Genomic DNA, 21,913 nt, shown 5'->3' on the forward strand with positions numbered 1-21,913 from the left:
CAAAAACTCTTTTATTATGAATTTTCAGATTGGGGGAAAAATAATAAAATACCTGTAAATTGAGATCCAGCAGTAATAACATCAGTGAACGTCAAAAACAATGTCAAAATCCAGACAAAGAAATGTATATAGTTGGCAAATGAATTAAATTAAACATTCAGCTTTTAGATGTCATCATCTGTATTTCTTGTGATAAAAAGATAAACATTAAGAACAAGCTCTCATTCACTTTTGTTTTTATCTCCCCATACATTTTCTTTCCCCTTCATCCATATTTTTATTTATAGATGGAATTTCTTTTAAAAAATGAAATCTAAAAAAAATATTACAGCCCTGTGGTTCCTTGTTAAAACTAATCAATAGATTCAGTCACGTAAGTTAAACGAGGGTTGGTGGTTTTAATATGCAAATTAAATAACAAATATGAAAACGTTCAATAAATAATTTATGCCGAATTTAAAATCCTAAATGATTGATTATTTTAAGGTAAGTGACTTTCTATTGAGTGTTTCTAATAATCTAAAGTAAATTAACTAAAATAGCCTTTAACTGCTTGTTTTGTTTAAATTTAGTTTCGACCCTTTTGACAGGCGGAACCTTCGACCCGGTCTGTGTTTCCACACGGACAGCCAGCTGCAGATATGGCAACCTGCACGCGGACTGTTTGGAAAGGTCAGTTTTCTTTTTCTTGGTTCTGATTCTTTCCGGATATGTTTCATGGTTGTTGTGTTTCGTGTTGTTTTCTGGTGCGTTGTTCCGGTTCGGGGGCCGGTTCGGGGGGCGAGGCGTTCCTGCTGCCCGGTTCTGTGTTCTGATCCAACAACGCCTCCGAGGTTGCACCGCTAATGCTAACAGATGATGTGTGCTGCCGGATTTTTATTCTTGTTTTATTTTTCGTCCATTAACTTTTCTATTTATACATCTCTTGTAGTCCTGAGCGGGTAAATTTCTAAAGAGTTAAATTAAAATAATACAAATTGCTCTGACGTCACAGCGTTAGCCGTCTGACCTCCACTTTGTGTAAATAAACACAAATTATAGCTTCTGTTTAAACGAGTTGTTTCGCTCCCTGGTCATAAAACAGGTTCACATTATAAGTATAATTAATTATGGGATGGAGAGATGATTAAATACAGACTCTGGTTTTATCGCCTGTTGGTTCTGAGTTCTTTTATGTGGATTTTTCTTCACTTAAGTTACAAAGGAGACAAATTTAGATTTTTGTAAATATGCTTTGGTCGTGGGAAACGGCAGAAGAGGATGTTTGTTCGTCCATCCATCCATTATTCCACCCATCCATTATTCCATCCATCCATCCATCCATCCATCCATCTGTCATCCATCCATTATTCCATCTATCCCTTCATCCATCCATCCATCCATCCATCCCTCAATCCATTCATGCATCCATTATTCCATCCATCCCTTCATCCATCCATGCACCCATCTGTCATCCATCCATCCATTATTCCATCTGTCATCCATCCATCCATTATTTCATCTATCCCTTCATCCATCCATCCATCTGTCATCCATCCATCCATTATTCCATCTATCCCTTCATCCATCCATCCATCCAATCATCTGTCATCCATCCATCCCTCAATCCATTCATGCATCCATTATTCCATCCATCCATCCATCCATCCATCCATCCATCCATCCATCCATGCATCCATCTGTCATCCATCCATCCATTATTCCATCCATCCATGCATCCATTATTCCATCCATCCATCCATCCATGCATCCATCTGTCATCCATCCATCCATCCATCCATTATTCCATCTATCCATCCATCCATCCATCCATCCAATCATCTGTCATCCATCCATCCCTCAATCCATTCATGCATCCATTATTCCATCCATCCCTTCATCCATCCATGCATCCATCCATCCATCCATTATTCCATCCATCCATCCATGCATCCATCTGTCATCCATCCATCCATTATTCCATCTATCCCTTCATCCATCCATCCATCCATCCATCCAATCATCTGTCATCCATCCATCCCTCAATTCATTCATGCATCCATTATTCCATCCATCCAATCATCCATCCATGCATCCATCCATCCATCCATCCATCTGTCATGCATCCATCCATCCCTCCTATAGTTTTAAAACTACGGATGCTGAGCTGTCCAGCTTATATTAAACTTCCAGTATAAACCAGATCAGTGAAAATGTTTAATATTCTCTGCACTTTAAAATAAACTCCAGGTTTTTGTCTCTCTGGTGCATTTTTGGAAAAAACAAGTTTGTTGTGGGGTTTTTTTTTTTTTTTTTTTTTTTTTTAAGTCTTGAGTTGTCGTCAGGTCTGGGTTCAACGTCTCCGCAGCAAATCTCCATTAATTTCTGTGTTTTCGCCTCTGCTCAGTTTTGTCAGGATGCCAGAAGCAGCTGCTGAGCGCCGGCGGTCCCTTTCACGCTGCCGTATCACAGACGGCGCCGAGGAGGCTGCCCGTCCGCACCTTCGCTGCCGTCAGGTAAGTCAGAACCCCGATTAATAAACCAAACGTCTCAGCCCCGGGTCGTCGGGTTTAAAACCTCTGCTGCTGACCGTCAGGGCCAAGAAGAAAGAGAAAAACGAGGAAACGAAGAAGGAGGCCAAGAAGGAGAAGGTTGCCATCGACGACACAGACAGACACAAGCCTTTTGGCAAGACGGCGTGGGCACCCGTGGATGACGTCTACGTTACGCGCTTCTATCCCAGGACCACACACGGCGCCGCTGACAGCATCGAGATGCTGAAGAGATTCCAGGAGCTGGACTTCACTCCGCCCAATCAGCCCGTCTACGTCGACCTGAAGCTGGACATGAAGCTGGAGAAGAAGGTAACAGGAGGAAGCTCACATGAGCAGCAGTTATCCCAATAAAACAGAACAACAGAAGTCACAGTTAATGCTGGCAGCACTGCGTCCAGCAGCTTATCGTCTTATTCTCACAAATAAACCTTAACGTTTTCTTTTTCAGCCGTTCGGTTGTAGATTATCTGCTCTGTGTGGGATCAGTGTTCTGGGCCAAGCTCCAGCTGTCGGGCAGGAAGGTCCAACGTTTGATCAGAACCGGCCAGAAGCGTCGGCCTCTGATGCAGCTGGTTTGGCCCGTTTAAAGCTAGGGTCGGCGATTTATTTTTTTTATTTATTTATTTATTTTCCGGAAGTTTCCCCAAATCCCTTTTACTCCGTTATTAGTTACTCCGTACTTGTGTATCCTTCTTACTGAATACTTTTTTTACTCTTGTGTAATTTCTTGGCTCACTACTTTTTACTTGAGTAAAAATATGTTGAAGTAGTGCTGATCTTACTGAAGTACAGTTTTTGGCTGCTCTGCCCACCTCTGGTAATACGCTGGGGGAAACCCTGTGTACGCGTTCTGATTGGTGCCGTATTTTTCAGACTATAAGTCGCATCAGTCAAAAAATGCCTCATTAAGAGGAAAAAAAAAAAAAAAAGCATAAGTCGCACCGGACTATACACATCAGTGAAGTTGTAAACCGCCTGAACAACAGAGCTGTAAGCTAGCGCTAGCTGCTATTAGCTTCACAGACAGCCCAATAACAGGTTCTGTCTCGGTCTGGTACCTAAAAGCCGGGTGTACACTGTACGATTTATTTATTTTTTTACCCTTTTTGGGCCCATTCTTCAGTCGTGCGAGAATTTTTTGGATCAGGCCGAGTTTTAGCTTGATCGTGCGTCGTGTTGTATCTAGAGGGTAACGAGGGACGCTTCGCCTCTCACCACCCCCCCCCCCCACCCCCATCAGGAGTTGTACGGTCGGATGAAAATTAAACATGTTTGAAATTCAGTCGGCCCTCCTGAGGTGATGGTGAGCGCCTCCTGCTGGTGAAGCAGAGCAACAATCCTGATTTCCCCCAATCTCGCGTACTGTGAAAAAAAAAGTGACTTATAGTCAGAAAAATACAGCGGTGGCAGCCCGCCAGCTGATTATCAGTGAGTTTTTAGATAATGGATCAGGAAACGGATGCATGTATCGGCCGATATATCGGTGGACCTCCACTTTTTTATTCTATACACGGGTTAAAACAGAAGGACAGACATAAAACCACAAGAGGTGCACACATTAATAATGATCAAACTAAGTAAACAGAGTAGAAATGCTGATCATGTTGATAATAAGACGATGGAGAATGAAGAGAGGGATCTGTCTGTGGAAGCCGTAGACGACTTTAGTCTCATCTGTTCAAAGGACAACGACGGCCTACAAGCCTCGTTTCATTCAGATGCGACTTTAAATGTTTAAATGTTCTGTCCTCTTTCTTTCTGAGCTTATCCGTAGTTTTTCAGCAAACCTCTAAAGATCATCAGAGAGCGCCTGGATCAGGCGTGTCAAACTCATTTCTATGCTGGGCCACTTTTGCATCATGAATTCATTAAAAGGGCAGGTTCCACGTGTATAGATGATTCTTTTGATTTCATACTTTCATTTCAGTTCACATAGAAATATAAAAAAAAATGCACAGTAACATAAAAGTAGCACCTTGGGCCCAGTTTATACAGTTTATCAATAAGAAAAAAAGTTAATATCGGGGTGAGTTACACTTTAAACTCATCATTCTGCTTCACTTTTTCTCTTTTTGGACATTTCTGGGTTGTTTTAATGTGTTGTGGGTAAAACTGACATCTAGTGGCAGGATGCTGTTCCTACACAGTTAAAACATCACCTTTCACTACAGGAGGCACATTTTTAGCCACTTTAAAAGGATATATTCCTCTACTTTATGACATAATGTGCCTTTTTTGGCTCCTGAGGGCCGTATAAATTGCCTTGACGGGCCGCAGGCCTTGAGTTTGACACGTGGTCCGTATTCATGCTGTGATGAAATGACACGCTCTATTTGCTGATAAGGTGACTTCTAAAGGCTGATTTTGTTTAGGGACACCAGAGTAAAGGAGTCTAAACACAGACGCATGTCCCACTTTTAACCCTTTTTTCTGTAAAATATTTTGAACGCCCTGCATCATTTTCCTTCAACTTCACAACAGTTTGCCACTTTTTGTCGGTCTGTCACAGAAAATCCCAATAAAACGCGCTGAAGTTTGTAACCTTGACGTATCGCTGCTTTAGGAGTCTCTGCAGGGGCATTCATCATACTCGCGCTCTTCGCTGCACCTTTTGGACAGTCGGGTGTTTTCAGGCTTCACATGCATTCATCTTGTAGGAATCGTCCCCTTGCTGATTTGTCTCCTAAAAGAAAAAAATCCCAGCAGCTTTTCCAAACTTCTGGCTTTGATGGAGAGCCCTGATCACGTCGGTTAAACGCTAACTCAAGCAGTCACACACGGCAGCTTTTTTTGGGATTTATTTCCTCTCGTTGCTTTCGCCGCCGTTAATCTGAGTCACGCAGCTGAAGCATCAGTCATTGCGACGGGCGGCCGGCCGCTTGGCTATAAGCGGCGCTGCACCGCGCAGTAAAACCCTCAGAGGTTAGTTTCTACGCCGCAGGACTGCAGCCGATTCCACAAAGACCTCGCCTGGTTCCCCAGACCTGATGTTCCCACAGGTAATAAATCAGGAGCGCTCCAGAGAGATGAAGACATCACGCTGTCCTCCGCTGCTTTCCCTCCTAACTTCTCCTCTCCCTGCAGCGTGGCTCGCTGCTCATGATGTTTCTGTCTCCTTACAGAAAAGAGTCGACCCGTTCGTCAGCACCGTCCACTTACCCCACCCCTTCAAGGCCGAGATGAACAAAGTTTTAGTTTTCACTGAGGTAAAGACTTTTATTTGTCAAATCTCACTGAATATTTATAATTTTATGATTGTTTCCACTGATTTTGGGTCCGCATGATTTCCGATGTGCAAAAACAGCAACTTTTTTTTTTTTATATTTTATTTTTATTTGTTTTTAAACATACAGGTACACACAATCGAACATGAGGGCAGGTAACAGGCATTACAATTTTACAGACATTTCACTGTATGGAGTCACAAAATGTAAATACAGAGGAAAACTCCCAGGTGATTGTCTGAATGATATGGAATAACAAAAATAACTGTTACACACCTTTGGCAATAAAATTATCCCATTTTTTCTCCCAAAGTTTCTCTCCTTTCTCCTTCTTGAGTCATATTGTAAAAGTCAACTTTTATTCGTCATGCGGTTTTGCTGTCACTGTTGTTTTAGTCCAGGGGTGTTTCCAAACTTTTCGGTACGTGGGCCAAAATTGTCAAGTAAAAAGGAACTCGAGGGCCAAAAAAATTAAAAAAGTTTTTAAACCGAAAAAAAATTCTGTTAATTTTTCACCTGATTTACAAAATATGATTTTATCATACGATTATCATTTTAAATTATTATTCAGATTTAGCGAAGGGATTTAATGTGAAAATCATTGTAGATCCAGATTTAAAAAAAGGGTTTTACTCATTTGTCAAATTAAAAGATGGTCATCCAGTTTGCAAATTATTCTTAATAATTTAATTTGACTTTTTAACAATAACAAATTTAACTCTTTTTAAGAACAGTATTTGGGTCAGTTGTTCTTTGAACATATTTTCTGTAATTAGCCAGTTTTCATAATTGAATTCAAAGCAGATTTTAATGCACCAAAGTCTAAGTAATTAAATTTCATTGGACAGATGTTACTATGAAATTAAAGAAAATGTCAAAAGTGTGTTTATTAAAAGATGAGTCCTTTGTGTTGTACTTAACATTTTCAGTTGTAGGATTTTAACTTTCCTGTAATAATTTTGCCCTAAAAAAAATTAAAAACTAAAATCTGTCTGTTTTAGTCTATGTTCTGGGTTTATAACCTGCATGCACATGTTAACCTAAGCGAAGTATTTCTGCTGAGAAGTTTTGGCTCATCTAAGTCAGAATTAAAGGACTCGCTGGTCTGTTTCTGCAGGATGCTGGTCAGGCTAAAGCTGCTCGGGAGAACGGCGCAGCTTTTGTTGGAGGAGCGGAGCTCATTCAGCCGGTGGGTTGTTAAAATAACCGTTTCCTCTCTGAATTATGAGCGGCTTGCAGTCTCCGCTGAAAACCTAACGTGATCTGTTAATTCTCATTTGCAGATTCTGGACGATGAGATTTCAGCCGACTTCTACGTGGCGGTTCCTGATATTCTGCCGAAGATTTTAGCCCTGAAAAACAAACTGAGGAAGAAGTTTCCAAAGAGCAAAAGAGGCAAGACGAGAGATGCAAGCTGATAAAGTTTAGAGCTTTAACTTGATGCTCAGTTGTATGGAAGCAGAGCGACAAAGGCTGTCCTCTTTGAAATGCGGTCGCAGCTTCATCCCTCCTTTTTTTTCCAACTTTGACATTTCTGCAGCAATGTGGCTGTTAAATCGTGACGTATCTACCAGTTCCTCCAGGTCCAAGTCGGCCGAATCCGTCGTTTATTCAATATGCCGCTGTGATGTGTTCTGTGCTGTCTTAATAGATCAGAGACAACAAAAACAACTCCAGCTGTCATTTGATCATTTCCCGTGCGATAGGAAGGAGAAGAGGAGATAGCTGCATTTGATAAGTTATTCTCCAGGAAATTATTAAAATGGTGCGATTTTGCTGACTCGCTGCGTTAGCATCAAGCTAACCTGTCGCGTATGCTAACTACAGTACATACAACGTTAACGTTTGACATTGTAAAGCGTAAATAAAGGTTTGAGAATTAACCGTAAGCATAACCCACAGTGTCACGTACACCCAGTGTCCGAAATTAACTTTGTTATTCACCGGCCAAGTTGGCCGGTAGATGTAAAAATCAACCGGCCAGGCATATTTTTTACCGGCCAAAATATTAATTTTGACCAGACCTCAACTTTTATAAAAATTAAGAGTGAAATTATGTTAATTATGGGGGGCGTGGCTGACTGGAACCTGGAAGAGAAATCTTTGTTTCCTGAATTTAAAAAAAATATATATTGTAGTTGATTATAAAAGACACAATATGAATTATCAGATTCACATCCAGGCGATAAAAAACTCTACAGAATATCATTATTCTATCCATGTTGGTCTTATTTGTGAATGAGGCAGAGTTTCATCAAGCCAGTACGGTCAGTGGGGGTTCTAGACCAAATGTAGCAGGGGGGGTCAGGGTGGGGCCAGTGTTTTTTCACAGGGGCACAGAACAAAAGATTTTGGGGGGGGGGGGGAACTTAACAGGTCAACATTTCATCGTTTAAAATATTAAGTAAGCCAAAGAGCCAATTGCAGGTTGCAGACCCCTGATCTTTTCTCAATACAGCGGGAGCTTAACGTGAAACAGCTTGATTTTAATTATTGTTATTTTTTTTATATTTATTTTTTAATTATTTTGTTATTTTATTATTGGGTAAAACCATAAACGAAAAAAATGCAACTGATCCAAATGACCAGTCAGTCACGTTATCTTTGTCAGCATTTATCATCCTAAGAAATTTAACATCATGTTTTTAGTACAGGGGCCAGGAACAGTTCTACATGGGCATAGGCCCCTGTTGGCCCCTGTTCAGATCCGCCCCTGTGTATGGTTCAAAATTTTCCCCTCAGCTGCAACACTTAAAGCACTCAGGGTTCACGCTGCGTCTTTACGCTGATCTAGCTGCTGGATTTTACCCTCGTGCGCTGCGCCCCCGATGTTACAGGTTACATGTAACGTAATTTTGCGCACCTGAATTCAAGCGCAACGCACCACGCCCACCGAAGCACCGCTGGTTCTGTGTCGTTAAAAACAAAATAGCATGAAAAACAGTTATCGACTCTGACTTTAATTGGGACATTTTGGTACGAGTGGAAGGACATTAAACGTAGCGATTCATGTTTTGAAGGCTGGCCGCTGATAAAAGCACCTTGCTCCGAGAGGGGGCGGGGGAGGCGTAAGAGCGGTGAAGCACAGTGCCGCAGCGCAGGTAGTTAAAAAAAAAACAGAATAAATAAGAACGAAACTTATAAACAGACTAATTGGCGTTTTAGACATCTGTATCTGGTTAGCAGATCTGTTTTCTGATCCAGCGTTCAGCCATGACTGGTTCTGAATGTGAAAGAAGCTGAACCAGCTCCGCAGAAGGCGGGTCTAGACTGAGCTCTGGATGGACAGAGCTGTGAACGGATCGTATGGGTTTTATTATTTTTATGTTACTTTTATTTTATTTGGTACAAACATTTACTCGCCATGTGGCAGCTAGCCCTCTGAAATTCACTCGCCAAACGGGAAATTGACTCGCATTTGGCGACTGGCGAGTGTTAATTTCGGACCCTGCGTACACCTGATGTGGACCCGGACGTTCACCCGTGATGTCAGAGTTAACCGGATAGATGCAAAAGAGCAGTACATTTTACAATGTAACAATTAGGTTTTAAAATCTGGTGAAAAACTTGGTAAAGCGATGCTTTGACTTGCTGGATTAAAATTAGAGTTGCCGATTTCTTTCCAGAAATCTAGGTAAGAAAGAAAACGCTCAATAACTGACAACTTTGTAATTTTGTATGCACAGAATGCGTACAGAGCGCACGCACAAGACCGTCTTACCTGCTCCTCAGGGGGATTGTGTGGAAGAAAATCTCCCAAATCCACTCTGGTCTTATTTCTTTCTACTGAGGCCTTCCTCTTCTTCTTACAAACATGAACGCGGTTCACTTCTTGTGACTCTCAGCCATGTTTAAAGTCTACAGTGAGAGCAGTGGACCTGCAATGAACAGCTAACACCAAAGCTAACGGCTAAGCTAACAGCTAAGCTAACCGGATACATAAACACTAGCAATGCCGATACGTTAGCAAGCGAAAACTAAAAGTTTTTAAATAAAATCTGCTTTATTAGACAGGCGGTTATCATTAAATAGAGCTGAGGAGACGCACAGCTCTCCTCAACTTTTTCTGGGAGTTTTGTTATGAATAAAAGCTGAAAGTTTCTCCCACATTCCCAACATTTCCTTTACCTCCGTGACGCCTTTTTCTTGTAAATACCTTTGTGCTGCTGCGGCATCTGTTGATGCTTTGTTGCGGCATTCACTGTGGCGCCCACTAGTGGTGGGATGTCTGGAGACACTCGTAATTCAGGGTCACAAAGACCATTGTTACATTTGGTGGAAAAGGCGGAAATCTTTCAAACCCCATTTAAACTCCAAAGAATGCGGTCGCAGCATCACACTGTGTCGCCGTTTGGCTGCAGGAGAAACTGAAGTGCACATTTCATTATTGAAGTGAAGTATCATCTCAAGACACAAAGAGACGTGAGGAGGTCTTCCAGATGGACCTGGGCCCATTTTGTTGAAAATGTCTAAATGACAAAGATTATTATTATTATTATTATTATTATTATTATTATTATTAAAACTGCCCTAACACAGGAAAAGTTAGTCTGATTTAATGTCTGAGATTTTTTTTGTCTTTTTTTAATCAAGCGTACATCAACTTTAGATCCAGATGCCTGATTTGTAATTTCATTGTTTTTGAGAGCTGAGCGATTTTATTTTTCTGTGTTTTGACTCAGGTACGGTCAGCAATAACCTTTCCAAGACGTTGGAGTTGTTTAAAACGGGTCACGAGTATCTGGTGGAGAGCGACTGCTTCATCCGGACCCAGATAGCCACGGTACGTCCCGACGCTGCAGCCGATGGCTTCAGAGGAGACCCGTGTCAGCATGAACAGTTTCCTGTCAGCAAACTCTGCAGGGCCACACTGCAAAAAGGGGATGGAAAGTATGTAAAATGTTCCTGAAATTAATGTATTTGGCCTTGATTGGAGCAGGTAAGTAAGATTATCTGCCAAAAGAATGAGTATTTTACCCCTAAAATAAGATAATTACATATACTGCACTGGGAATAAGATGATGTAGATGAGTTGTTCCTATTTTAAGTGCAAGAATCTTATTCCATTGGCAGATAATCTTACTTACCTCCTCAAATCAAGGACAAATATACTCATTTCAAGAAAATTTTACATTTATATCCTTTTTTGCAGTGAAAGCAGTCACTGGTTCAAGGTTAATTTTCCATGTCAACTTTAGGATGGACAAAAAAAAAAGTTTGTTCCAGATGCTCTCTCTTTTTTCTAACAGAAATTGCTTTTTATATGGAGTTATAGTTAATTGTCATGCTTTTATTTGCAACATCAGAACTTGAGGTACTGAGAATTCACAAATAAATAAGCATTCATTGGTTAATTGACTAAAGCAGCATTTAGCAACTTTTTTCCTCCCTCCTGGCATCAAAGATTTATAGGAAAGGCAAGTTTATTTATATACAACTTTTCAGTAACAAGACTATTAAAAGTGCTTAACATGAACAGAAAAACATTACAGAGGGAAATATTACACAGGAAAACCAAAAACATTACATTAACAGAGGAATACGCTAAGTAAATACTTCACTGGAACAAGCTTAATCACTAATGTTCAAAGCTTAATTGTTTTTATTCATACATTTATAAACAAAGTATAAAATCACATTAACTAATTGTTTCTAATAATAATAAGAAACAAACTGATCCCGTAGTTCCTAAAATGGGTCACGTTTTGGCATCATACAAAGCAATTTTACAAATAAAATACAGGTTTTACAAATGACAAACTATTATTCAAATATCCATTATCCAGTCCAGATCTTTTTAAAGAATTTATAATTTAAAATTAAGCGATTCTATTGTTAGTTTGTCCAGAAACTAAACAGGAGTCAAATGTCCTTTACCACTTTACCAAAGTGCTGTTTATTGTTTCAGGATAAAAAAAAAAAAAATACAGATAATTGGTAAAAGAACCAGAATTATCATTTTGAAAATGTTCAGAATGTTTTTAAAATATTCAGGAAAAAAATAGTTTTTTTAAACAGAATTTTCAAACATTTGTTGGATTGCTCCGATCATATTTGGGTATCATTATTGTTAATTTGAGAGCACTGACTGTGGTGTTGAAAGAAAGCGTATGTTTTATTAGAAAATAGGAAATATTCGCATAAGTAGAGGATCTGCTTTAACACCCATTTGTGCAGGTCTGTAGAAGTTTTAGTTTTTATAATTTTCACACAGAACCCTGAGCTACGGATTAGTTTCTGTTCACTTAGTGGCAAAAATGGTGTGAAAATAATAGAAGGTGTTTAAGAAAAAAATATGTTAATGTTGGTGGATTTTAGGAATGCACCGATATGAATAATGGGGCCAATATCAGCGTCTGATGCTAATGATGACGTCATGGAAAAAAAACTTGATTTCCCTAAAATGTTAAATTTTTCTGGTTTTTATTTTAGTTGGTTTGAAACATTAAAATCTCAAAGTTGATGTGAATCCTAGAATAAATAAGCAGAACCCAAATACTGACTGGGAATTAAACTGAATTTCTTGCCCCCCCTCCCTCCCAGCTGGACATGCCCAGTGAGCAGATCTTGGCCAACCTGCAGACGATCCTGGCCGACGTTTGTTCACACCGACCGACCAGCCTGGGTATGTACACCAGAAGCATCAAATAGACACTAGATCCCCCCCCCAACACTTCCTCCACTCCCTCATCTGCAGCAGATGTTCACCTCGCAGCTGCTGGAACATCTGGCCTGGGTGAAAATCACACATTTTCTGATTGATTTCTGGTCGGTAGAAGAAATCGAATCTCAGCAGCTTTAACTTCCAGGTGGGGTTTAAATTTCACTTGTGGTTCAGTTTACAGTTCAAGCAGATAGGAGCAGGACATTTAGCCACTTCCAAGACTTTGTTTTTATTTTCTTACAATTATAATTCTGCATTTTGATTTTATTTATTTTTTTAATGGAGAACAAAATTTGCTGAATTCAGGTAAAATAATATAAAACAGAGCCGTATTGGTTTCTTTCAGTCTGTATGTATTTCTGTTCCTTTCTCTTTTCGGTTCTATATTTCAGAGCTTCGGATGGGCTCCTGTTTGGTACAAATAACATATTCAACATTTCCCGTGTTCTCTCAGTGACTAACAGATGTGTTTAAAGTATAGTTGTTTTGTTTAGAGCTAATGCAATGTTGTTACCTCTAATTTAAGGTAAGATTGCGCGTTCTGCATGTTCATGTGTGGGTTCTCTCCAGGCGCTCTCACTGCCTCCTGCAGTATGTGCACCATAGGGCACACAATATATCGCATATAAATCATCATCGCAATAATTCTGTAACATTAATATCGCAAAGGACTGTTTGGAATGCAAAAATTGTTGGCAGACATATTCCATATTCCAGGTGTTTTTTTTTCATGCTAATGTGATATTTAGCCACTTGGACAGAGCGTCATAAGTGTGTGGTTAGGGCACACACATGGTTTTAGTGGGTGACCCTGCACTTAAAAGAGAGTATATATTGGAAAGATGGATATATCAATATATATGGTGCTAAATGCGCTAACGGTGCTAAATGCGCTAACAGAGCTAAATGCGCTAACAGAGCTAAATGCGCTAACAGAGCTAACTGCGCAACAGCGCTAACAAAGCTGAATGCGCTAACAGAGCTAGTGCCTTCGTTACACACGCCTACTATTTTTAAGAAGCATTTTAAATCAACATTCTAATTGTTTTTACTTAAGAAAATGTTCTTGCTTATTAACAGCGTTCCAGTTTTCTGTCTTTTTTTTCTGCATGGTCTCTGGAGGGATTGCAGCCAAAAATGTGCTAATGTCTTTAAATGTGGCATCCTGGGTCAAGCTCCCATGGTTTGAAGTGTGAATAATTATTGTCGCTAACATGATTTGTCATATTAATATGTGGGAAAAAGAATAAGACATTCTCAGACATTTTCTTATTATGGAGCTTGAAAGTAGAAACTAGAGCGGTTCTGCTCCAGAACATCCCTGTACTCAGCACCATCCATTTTCCCTCGACTCGGACCAGTTTCCCTGTCTCTGCTGCTGAAAAACGTCCCCAAAGCATGATGCTGCCACCACCATGCTGCACTGTGGGGTCGGTGTTCTTGGAGTGATGTGTTGGGTTTGGGTCAGACGGCGGTATCTTGATTTATTTTTAGTAATGGGCTTCTCTTTGTTGTTGGAAGAGCTCCTTGCCATAACCCTAATCTTCAGCTTCCTTCATTCCCTAACAGATTAACAACAGGATCTGTCTCCCAAAGTCATAAGATAAAATTAGAAGATCAATTCAAAGTTAAATCAGGCGGGGGTTAAGAATCATTTTGGGCTTAACTCTCAAGTGTGAACAGAGGTGGAGCTTGTCTATATTGTGGGAGGAGCCAGACACAGGTGAGTTTTTATTATTTTGAAACTGAAACCTTTCTCCAGCTTTGAAGTCGTTAAATGGTTTCAAGTCTTCATCAGACCATAGAAACCCAGCAGCAGGTCTGGCTGCAGCCACAGATGCTCAGAGAAGTTTGGTCCTGATGATGGATTCCCCGTGGAGCTGTTCCCGCCGCGCTGACCCTGCTTTGCTCCGTGGAAAGCCTATGGCAGTTTCCATCACCTGGGAGGTGCTCGACAGCGCCGGGCCGAGCCACCCGGGCTCAGTCTGCCGGTTCTGTCAGCAGAGACGCGGATCTTTGAGCTTACGCCAGCAAACATCCCACAGCAATTCAAAGAGGAGAGAAGCGAAAGGACTCTGCAAGGATTTTAATTACCTCTGCAGACAAAAAGGCAGCGGGAATACCTGCAAGACTTGGCGTTAACTTGTTTCCTCTTCTGTATTTACTTTAATGTCTTCCGAGAGTGGTTTTGGCTGGCGCTAATGGCTGCTGTGTGGGCAGAAACAAGAGGGAGGTGTCACGGATGAGCGCTCAACGCAGAGGAAACGAGCGTGGAAAGGCAGCGTGTGGGTGAAGGGAGGAAAAAACACCCCGGGGGGATTATGGAAATTATTTAGACAAAAAAGCACAACACGCTGATGAGCAAAGAGACCGAACAACAGAAAACAAGCGCTTGTGTGGAAGATGAGAGTAAATTTGGGAGCTCGTGCGAGCGGAGGGGGTTAATGTCTTCAGATCAAAGCAGCAGAAAGCAGCAGGGAGACGGAGATGCTCGGCCAGATCTCTGCATCAAGCTCGATTTTTATTGCGCTAATGATTAATTTAGGATTTAGAGAGGCTTTAATGTTCTGAATAACGTCTCACGGCTTGTCTTATACACCGGTTTCGCAGAAATGAGAATGAGCTGAGGAGGAACAAACTAGGGCTGAACGATTTTGGAAAATAATCTAATTGCGATTTTTTTTTTTTTTTTTTTTTTTTCTTAACATTGCGATTTAATACGATTTTTTTTTCCAGTTTAATTTATCATGTCTTTTTAAACATATACAAACAACAAATCATTTTGTTTCCTCGCTGTGCAGATTAGTTGCTAAAAGACCCACAGCATCTAAACTCAGAGCAGAAATTATTGCGTTCTGCCTACAATATATTTCAACCAAAATTGCAATTTTGACTTTTCTCTGCATTAACCACAAGCAACAAAAATGGCCTCTAAATAAAGATGTTTGTAAACAAGGACTATTTAAAACAAGAACTTTTAATGTTTCTAATAATCAGAATATTGTTCAAGAGAACAGCTTTTAGTTGATTTGGACATCAATCCTTGTTGAACATAAAGTGCAACCAACAAGCAAGTCTATGTATTAAACTGATTGACCTGTACTTAATGCTATGTATGATTATATAAACTCTAAAACAAGTAATAAAATTAGATTATCTCACTGCTGCAACTGTCTTCCCTTCCATGTGGAGGTAAACCCACTTTAAACATTTTACTGACACCTAATGGACGCGTCTAATTCCCTGATTGTTACATAGCCAAAAACTGCTGACTTCTGCGATTTGGAAATTGCATTTTTTTAAATCGCGATTATATTGAAAATGTGATTAATTGTTCAGCCCTAGAACAAATCCTTCGCACAACCTTTTCACCATTTCAAAGGTTCAGAGATTGACAGCGAGCTTTTGGACGTAGATCTGGACACCGAGGAGGCCGCTGCAGTTCAGACACGTTTAAAGCCAAACGCACACTGTACGATATTTTCAGTCGTTTTTTACTCGGATGCAGCTCAAACTGTATGATAAAACCGGAGGGTTTAAAACTTCACACCTCATCATATCTGTTCTGTACGACCCGACGCTCTGATGCGACCTGACTGCTCACGCTGTACGTCTAAAACGTCGGACTCAGCCCCGTAGAGAGATGGTGGTAGTCGGACTCGTCTATCCGGAAGCCAAACGTAAACAGTAGAAGAAGAAAAAGTCGGAAGTGTCGATGCTCTCTGTTAAATATGAGGCTCACTAGAACGAAACGCGCTGCTTTGACTTTTCTACGAGTCGCTCCTCCGTAGTTTGACTCCATGTCACACGTACCGCCGTCATGCTTCTCTCCTCTCCTGTGTTTTCGTCTGAGACCAAGAATTTCCTTGTCTGCACATGCTCAGTGCGCGAGGTTGGGGGAAATCAGCTTGTAGCTGTGCTTCACCAGCAGGAGGCGCTCACGGTCTCCTCTGGAGGGCCGACTGAATTTCTAACATGTTTGATTTTCATCCAACCGTACGATTCCTGATGTGGAGGTGGTGGTGAGAGGCTGATCGGCCCTCGTTACCCTCTGGATGCTACAGGACGCATGATCAAGGTGAAACTATTCTCACACGACTGAAGAATCGGGCCAAAAAGGGCAAAAACCCGTACAGTGTACACTCGGCTTACGGAAGCAGTCTAAAGGTCCATTCATACCCTACGTTTGGCCTACACGTCCGTATTTCTGTCCGTACGTTCTATCCGTTGACTCCGCAAGTCGTTCCTCGAATCCCGCCATTGTTTAAAGCCCAGAATTCTAACCTCCTTCGTGATTTTGTTGACATTTTGTACTACAAACTCAATAGCGCCCCCACCGTTTCCGGTAGTATTGCTCCGTATTGATCCGTTTTGTCCGTAATCGTAAGCTCCCAATTTTCGTGTCAAAATACGGACGAAATCGACGGTTAGAACGTATGAAACACTCCACACGTATCCGTATCCGTCTTTTACGTGAGGTATGAATGGGCCTTGAGATGATCTGACGCCAGCTAAGCTTCCTGAACCGTTGGTACCAGGCAGGAAGGGATTCTTGCTGTCATCGGTCACGCCCATATCTCCGCCGACCGCCTGAATGTCGCAGCTGAAATCCAGAGCCATCGGACCAGGAAAGGTCTCACCGGTCTGGTATTGTCCAGGTCTGATGAAGATGTAAGATGAAGCTTTGGTATCCGGTCAGCTGAAAGGAGAGGCATCTGGCTCTGATCTAACGGACGGATGCTTTAGCTGCTGTTGGCTTTATGTCGCCTGGAACCGCTCTTCCCGCTCACCGCCGACATCAACAAGGCGTCTTCATCCGATTCATACAAAATGCTCGCTTCGTTATTTCTTCTGTTTTAATTAATGTGCGTGGAATATCCAAATTTGATAATCTGCTGAAATGAAAAATTTACCCTTTTTGAGCAAGAATTTGTCACATGAAAACTTTACTTTGGATTAAAGCTTCTTCTCCTTTAAAGTTGTAACGTTTAACATCAGACAACCGCAGATGAGCGTTCACACTGAGCCTGGTTCTGGTTCTGCTGGAGGTTCTCCTCCCTGTTAAAGGGGAGTTTTCCTCTCCACTGTCGCCTCATGCATGCTCAGTATGAGGGATTGCTGCAAAGCCATCAACAATGCAGACGACTGTCCACTGTGGCTCTACGCTCTTTCAGGAGGAGTGAATGCTGCTTGGAGAGACTTGATGCAACCTGCTGGGTTTCCTTAGAGAGGAAACTTTCTCACCAACCTGGAGGATCTGATGGAGTCTGACTTTGGAAAGAGCCTTGAGATGACGTGCATCATGAATTGGCGCTATATAAATAAAATTTAATTGAAAAAGAGTTGAATTTAACTGTAGCCTCGTGCATTGGTACATTTTACTCTCTAAAGCATTCGTTCCCTCCTTCGTTATCCTGTATGTCAGACAGACCAGCCACAGAACTCGCTCTCAGGACTTTATCTCCTTCGGCGCTCCATTGATACCATCAGAAATTTGAGAGAAAAAAAATATTTTCTTTTTCAGCTCCGTGAACTTGAAACTCTCTACAGCCGAATCTGAAACTATCTATGTTGATTCCTCCGGGATGATTTAAATTTATGTTAATAAAAATCTTGCTCTTGGCCACATTACTTTATCTTATTTAATCTGAGTCCAGTGTTGATTGGGTCTGAAATCTGAAGCAGGAACGTCCAAATGGACTAAAAGTAAATAAAACTAATATGCCTGACAGATGAAGACGCTCTGACAGACCCGGGTTCCCCCACTGAACAACCGGACCTGCTGCCGGGTCACACTTATTTATCAGACCAGCTAAAAACAACCCAGCCCGTCCAACTCTGGTCTGGTGTGTTGGTTGTTTGAGGCAACCAACACACCAGTAGGTGGCGCTGCCCCCATATAATGACAGATATGCAAATAAGTTGAACCCCCAGGTGAATACGACCTGGATGTTGTTGCCATTTCATGCTCATGGTCAGAGTTTGGAGCATTTATCTGAGGTTCTTTGTGGGTTTATGAAAGACATCAGTGGTAATTTAAATCTAAAAAAAGTTATTTTCGTTCTCAGCCGACAATGAAATCAAGTTTGGCCTGGGCAGAGCAATTAAACACTAACAATACATGATAAATAGGCTTTAAGTCTGTGACCTTTATGCTTAATGTGGGATTTATTTAGTTTAATTCAATAAGGTGCTTCATTATTTACAGTATTTTAATCTGAGGATCTCTGGTTTTTCTGTCTTATTCCCAAAGTTATGGTTTGTGTTCACCACTAACAGATTTATGTGCCGACTGATGCAGATCTTTTACAGCTACTTTGAATCTTCTTGTTACTGAAAAGTGCGATTATAAATTAACTTACCTTACCCTTGGAGTAAAACGTCGTCATGGTGGCCCCTGCTTTCTGGGCAGAACCAGGAGCCCGGGATAAAAGTGGTTTACGTCCTGAAAAGCCTGACCAGCATCACCTGCACTGCAAAAATGGATCTAAAAATAAGTAAAATGTTCTTAAAGTGAGTGTATTTGTCCTTGATTTGAGCAGGTAAATAAGATTATCTGCCAATGGAGTGAGTATTTTAACCCCTAAAATAAGATAATTAGACATACTGCACTTGAAATAAGATGATGGAGATGAGTTGTTCCTATTTTAAGTGCAAAAATCTTATTCCATTGGCAAATCTTCTTATTTACCTGCTCAAATAAAGGACAAATACACTCACTTTAAGAACATTTAACTTAGTTTTAGTTCAGTTTTTGCAGTGTGTAGCGGCTGTATAGGAGAAGTTGAGGTTCTGTTGGGCCGAGGAGAAGCCGTCATGGTCTGCAGATGATTGTGGAGATGCTGCTGCGATTATTGAAGAACCCTGTTTGTCGTAAATGAAGTTAATGACTCAAGAGACGCTTAATGAGATCCTGCGAACCACCGGTTGGGATGTTTTGGACTCCCTGATTCATTTCTCTCTCCTCTACTTGGAAGAATGTTGTTGATTAGATGTTATTAAAAATATATTATCTATGCAGGATTGCATTTAAGTTTTCAGGTAGGGTTTACAGAGCCAGAATAATCCCCTAAATAAAAAAAGTTCTGTCTCCTAAATAAATCTGCAATTGAATTGCTTAAAAAAAGTAACTTTTCTCAAATTAGTGACACTGTTGCTCTGAAGATTACCCATAATCCCTTTTATATTTCATAACAGCTGCATAATTAAATAAGGGAGTTACAAAGGTTTTCAGTCTGACACGTATCTGAAGTCGTTCTCTCTCTGGAACGACGGAACCGGTTTCCTTTAGCGAGCCGCGAACTTCATCAGCGATAAAATACAGAGACGTCGAATAGATGAGAGGAAAATATGGGAGAAATATCAAGACACTGATAACAAAGTTACAGGTTTATACTCTGTCAGGAGTTTATATAATTTGTCCGCAGACATTCATAGCTACGCTACATCAACCATGGACCGGCGCTGCTCACGTTTCAGCGTGGCCGCCATCTTGGATGGGTCTCTCATGCGACCCTAGTGCATTTATTTGTACTGATGAAGCTGTTTGCCCAACTAAAATAGATCATAACTCCCTTATTTTTAATTTTTTTACCAGATGTTCACACGGTTTGGTTTGTTACAAACGGCAGAGATGTGGTTATGATACAGGACATTCACATATAAAAAACATGTTTTCATGCTAAAATACATTGTTTAAACAACGTATTTCATAAATTTATGTCTTAAACAGAGACATATGGCATATTAATGTATAAATATGTGATTTCATTCTGAAATGCTCTGTTTTATGCTATTTAACAAAGATAGACATGTTGTACAGGATATTATTAAATATGTAAATATGTGCTTTCATGCTGAAATAGCTTAATGCTCTCAAAAAAAGAAAGGTGGTAGCTTTTCAACTGTGTTGTTTTCTGGACAAAATAAAGTAAAAGCGCTGTGTGGACGTCCTCCAGGAGGACGGATTCTGTGTCTTTTCACAGCTGCAGCACCGGTTGGCACCATGAAGTCATTTTTTCCTCTCTCTCCTCCCATCAGGGCCTTTCATCGAGCGGGCCATCATGAGCAGTCGGACGAGTGAAGCCATCTGGTTCAGGACCGAAGGCGTTCTACCCGAAGCGCCGCAGGCAGACGAGGAATGAGATGTTTTTCAGACTGTATATAATGACTGCGATGAATAAAGTTGTTTTTTCCCCCCTGATATTCCTGATGGCTCGTTTGTTCTTTGAAGGAAATCCCAGCAGATTAAAGTCAGAACAAAGATTCCAGGACTGGAGAGGAAATGTAATTCACTCTCAAACATGTTAAGGTTTGGGAACAGGATTCCTGCAAGTTTGTTTCACTCTTTCCTTAAAAAAAGGTAGAAAATCATTTAGATTTTTAAAAATTAAGAATCTCTTTGGCAGCACAGAGTTGGCAGGTTTATATGTCCTGTTTTATTAAATTTTTTTTCTCCAGTAAAATTGATTTTCAAATGTTTATTTTCACGTTTTCTGAACCCGCAGAAGGATTTCTGCCTAACATGACGCCTCATTTGACACTCCTTTAGAGATGTGACCAAATTCCCGGAGGATTTTGTGACTTTTAAACTTGAATTATTGTGTGTAAAATAATTGAGTTCTTATTTAGAGCATTTACCACCGTCTTATTTATAACTCCTTTTCCTGCATCCTGAAAAACTTTAGACCACAACTTTGGCTTGTCTGTTTTTCCTGCTGTAAAATATTTAAATGTTTCACCTTATCAACATGTAGGAGAATCTGAACAAAATCCTAAAGTTATTAAAGTTCTAAAATATTTGATTTTATGTATATATGACCAAGGCGCTGCGAAGCTTTAAAAGCGGCAGAGTCAGCTGTGATTCGTCCTTTTATGCTCTGTCTCTATATTAATTTTTAGGATATAAACGGCTTTATTTTTATGTGCACTCATTAAAAGGACAAAAACAATCAGGTTTATCTTTTTAAACGAAAATCAGGATGCATGTTCATAAATGCATGATTGATTCTATTTTCTCGTATTCAGAAATCCACTGATATTCCCTTTCAACACAGGTTTTGAATTATTTATTATTATCCATAAATTTAGTCATAATCCACGCAGTATTTTCTCACCCGGAAGAACGGGGTGTAATACCTGCACACGGACGCCAGGGGGCGGTGTTTCCTCGGCGTGCTGCTGAGTTTCTGCCGCCTGTTGCATCTTCCAACTTTTTAAAAGCAGCATTCAGGCCCACATTGACCAGAACATGATTTCTCGAGCAATTTCTGCTGCAGCATTTATTCAGGGTCAAATTGAAGCCATAACTTTGTAGAATGATACTAATTTAAATCAATTTACATTTGTATAACGCCTGATTCCTCAAACTCAGGATCAACTCCCAAACTCGCCAGTTTTAATGTTTTTGCCTCTCAGCTGCTCCGTTTTCGTATCCCATCCAAACACATTAAGAAAAATGGTCGCAGCTCATCTTTGGGGAAGTAAAACAA

General features: G+C 40.6%; 1 protein-coding gene across 1 annotated transcript; it reads left to right on the forward strand.

The window, feature by feature from the left end:
* Positions 1-572: 572 nt before the first annotated feature.
* mrpl1 (mitochondrial ribosomal protein L1) lies at positions 573-20,625 on the forward strand. The gene is made up of 9 exons (XM_012865336.3): positions 573-672; positions 2,387-2,495; positions 2,576-2,843; positions 5,657-5,740; positions 6,876-6,947; positions 7,042-7,153; positions 10,441-10,541; positions 12,302-12,383; positions 20,463-20,625. The coding sequence occupies exons 1-9, from the start codon at positions 642-644 to the stop codon at positions 20,564-20,566; spliced, it is 963 nt and encodes a 320-aa protein (XP_012720790.2). The 5' UTR covers positions 573-641; the 3' UTR covers positions 20,567-20,625.
* The last annotated feature ends 1,288 nt before the right edge of the window (positions 20,626-21,913 follow it).

The sequence above is a fragment of the Fundulus heteroclitus genome, chromosome 12 (genome assembly GCF_011125445.2).
Source record: "Fundulus heteroclitus isolate FHET01 chromosome 12, MU-UCD_Fhet_4.1, whole genome shotgun sequence".
NCBI classification, from domain to species: Eukaryota; Metazoa; Chordata; class Actinopteri; order Cyprinodontiformes; family Fundulidae; genus Fundulus; species Fundulus heteroclitus.

Bases quoted from the DNA above. Each gene is read 5' to 3' on its own strand.
- mrpl1 (XM_012865336.3), top strand. From the start codon at position 642: ATGGCAACCTGCACGCGGACTGTTTGGAAAG. The intron at 673-2,386 runs GTCAGTTTTCTT...GCCTCTGCTCAG, and splicing joins CACGCGGACTGTTTGGAAAG to TTTTGTCAGGATGCCAGAAG. The intron at 7,154-10,440 runs GCAAGACGAGAG...GTTTTGACTCAG, and splicing joins GTTTCCAAAGAGCAAAAGAG to GTACGGTCAGCAATAACCTT.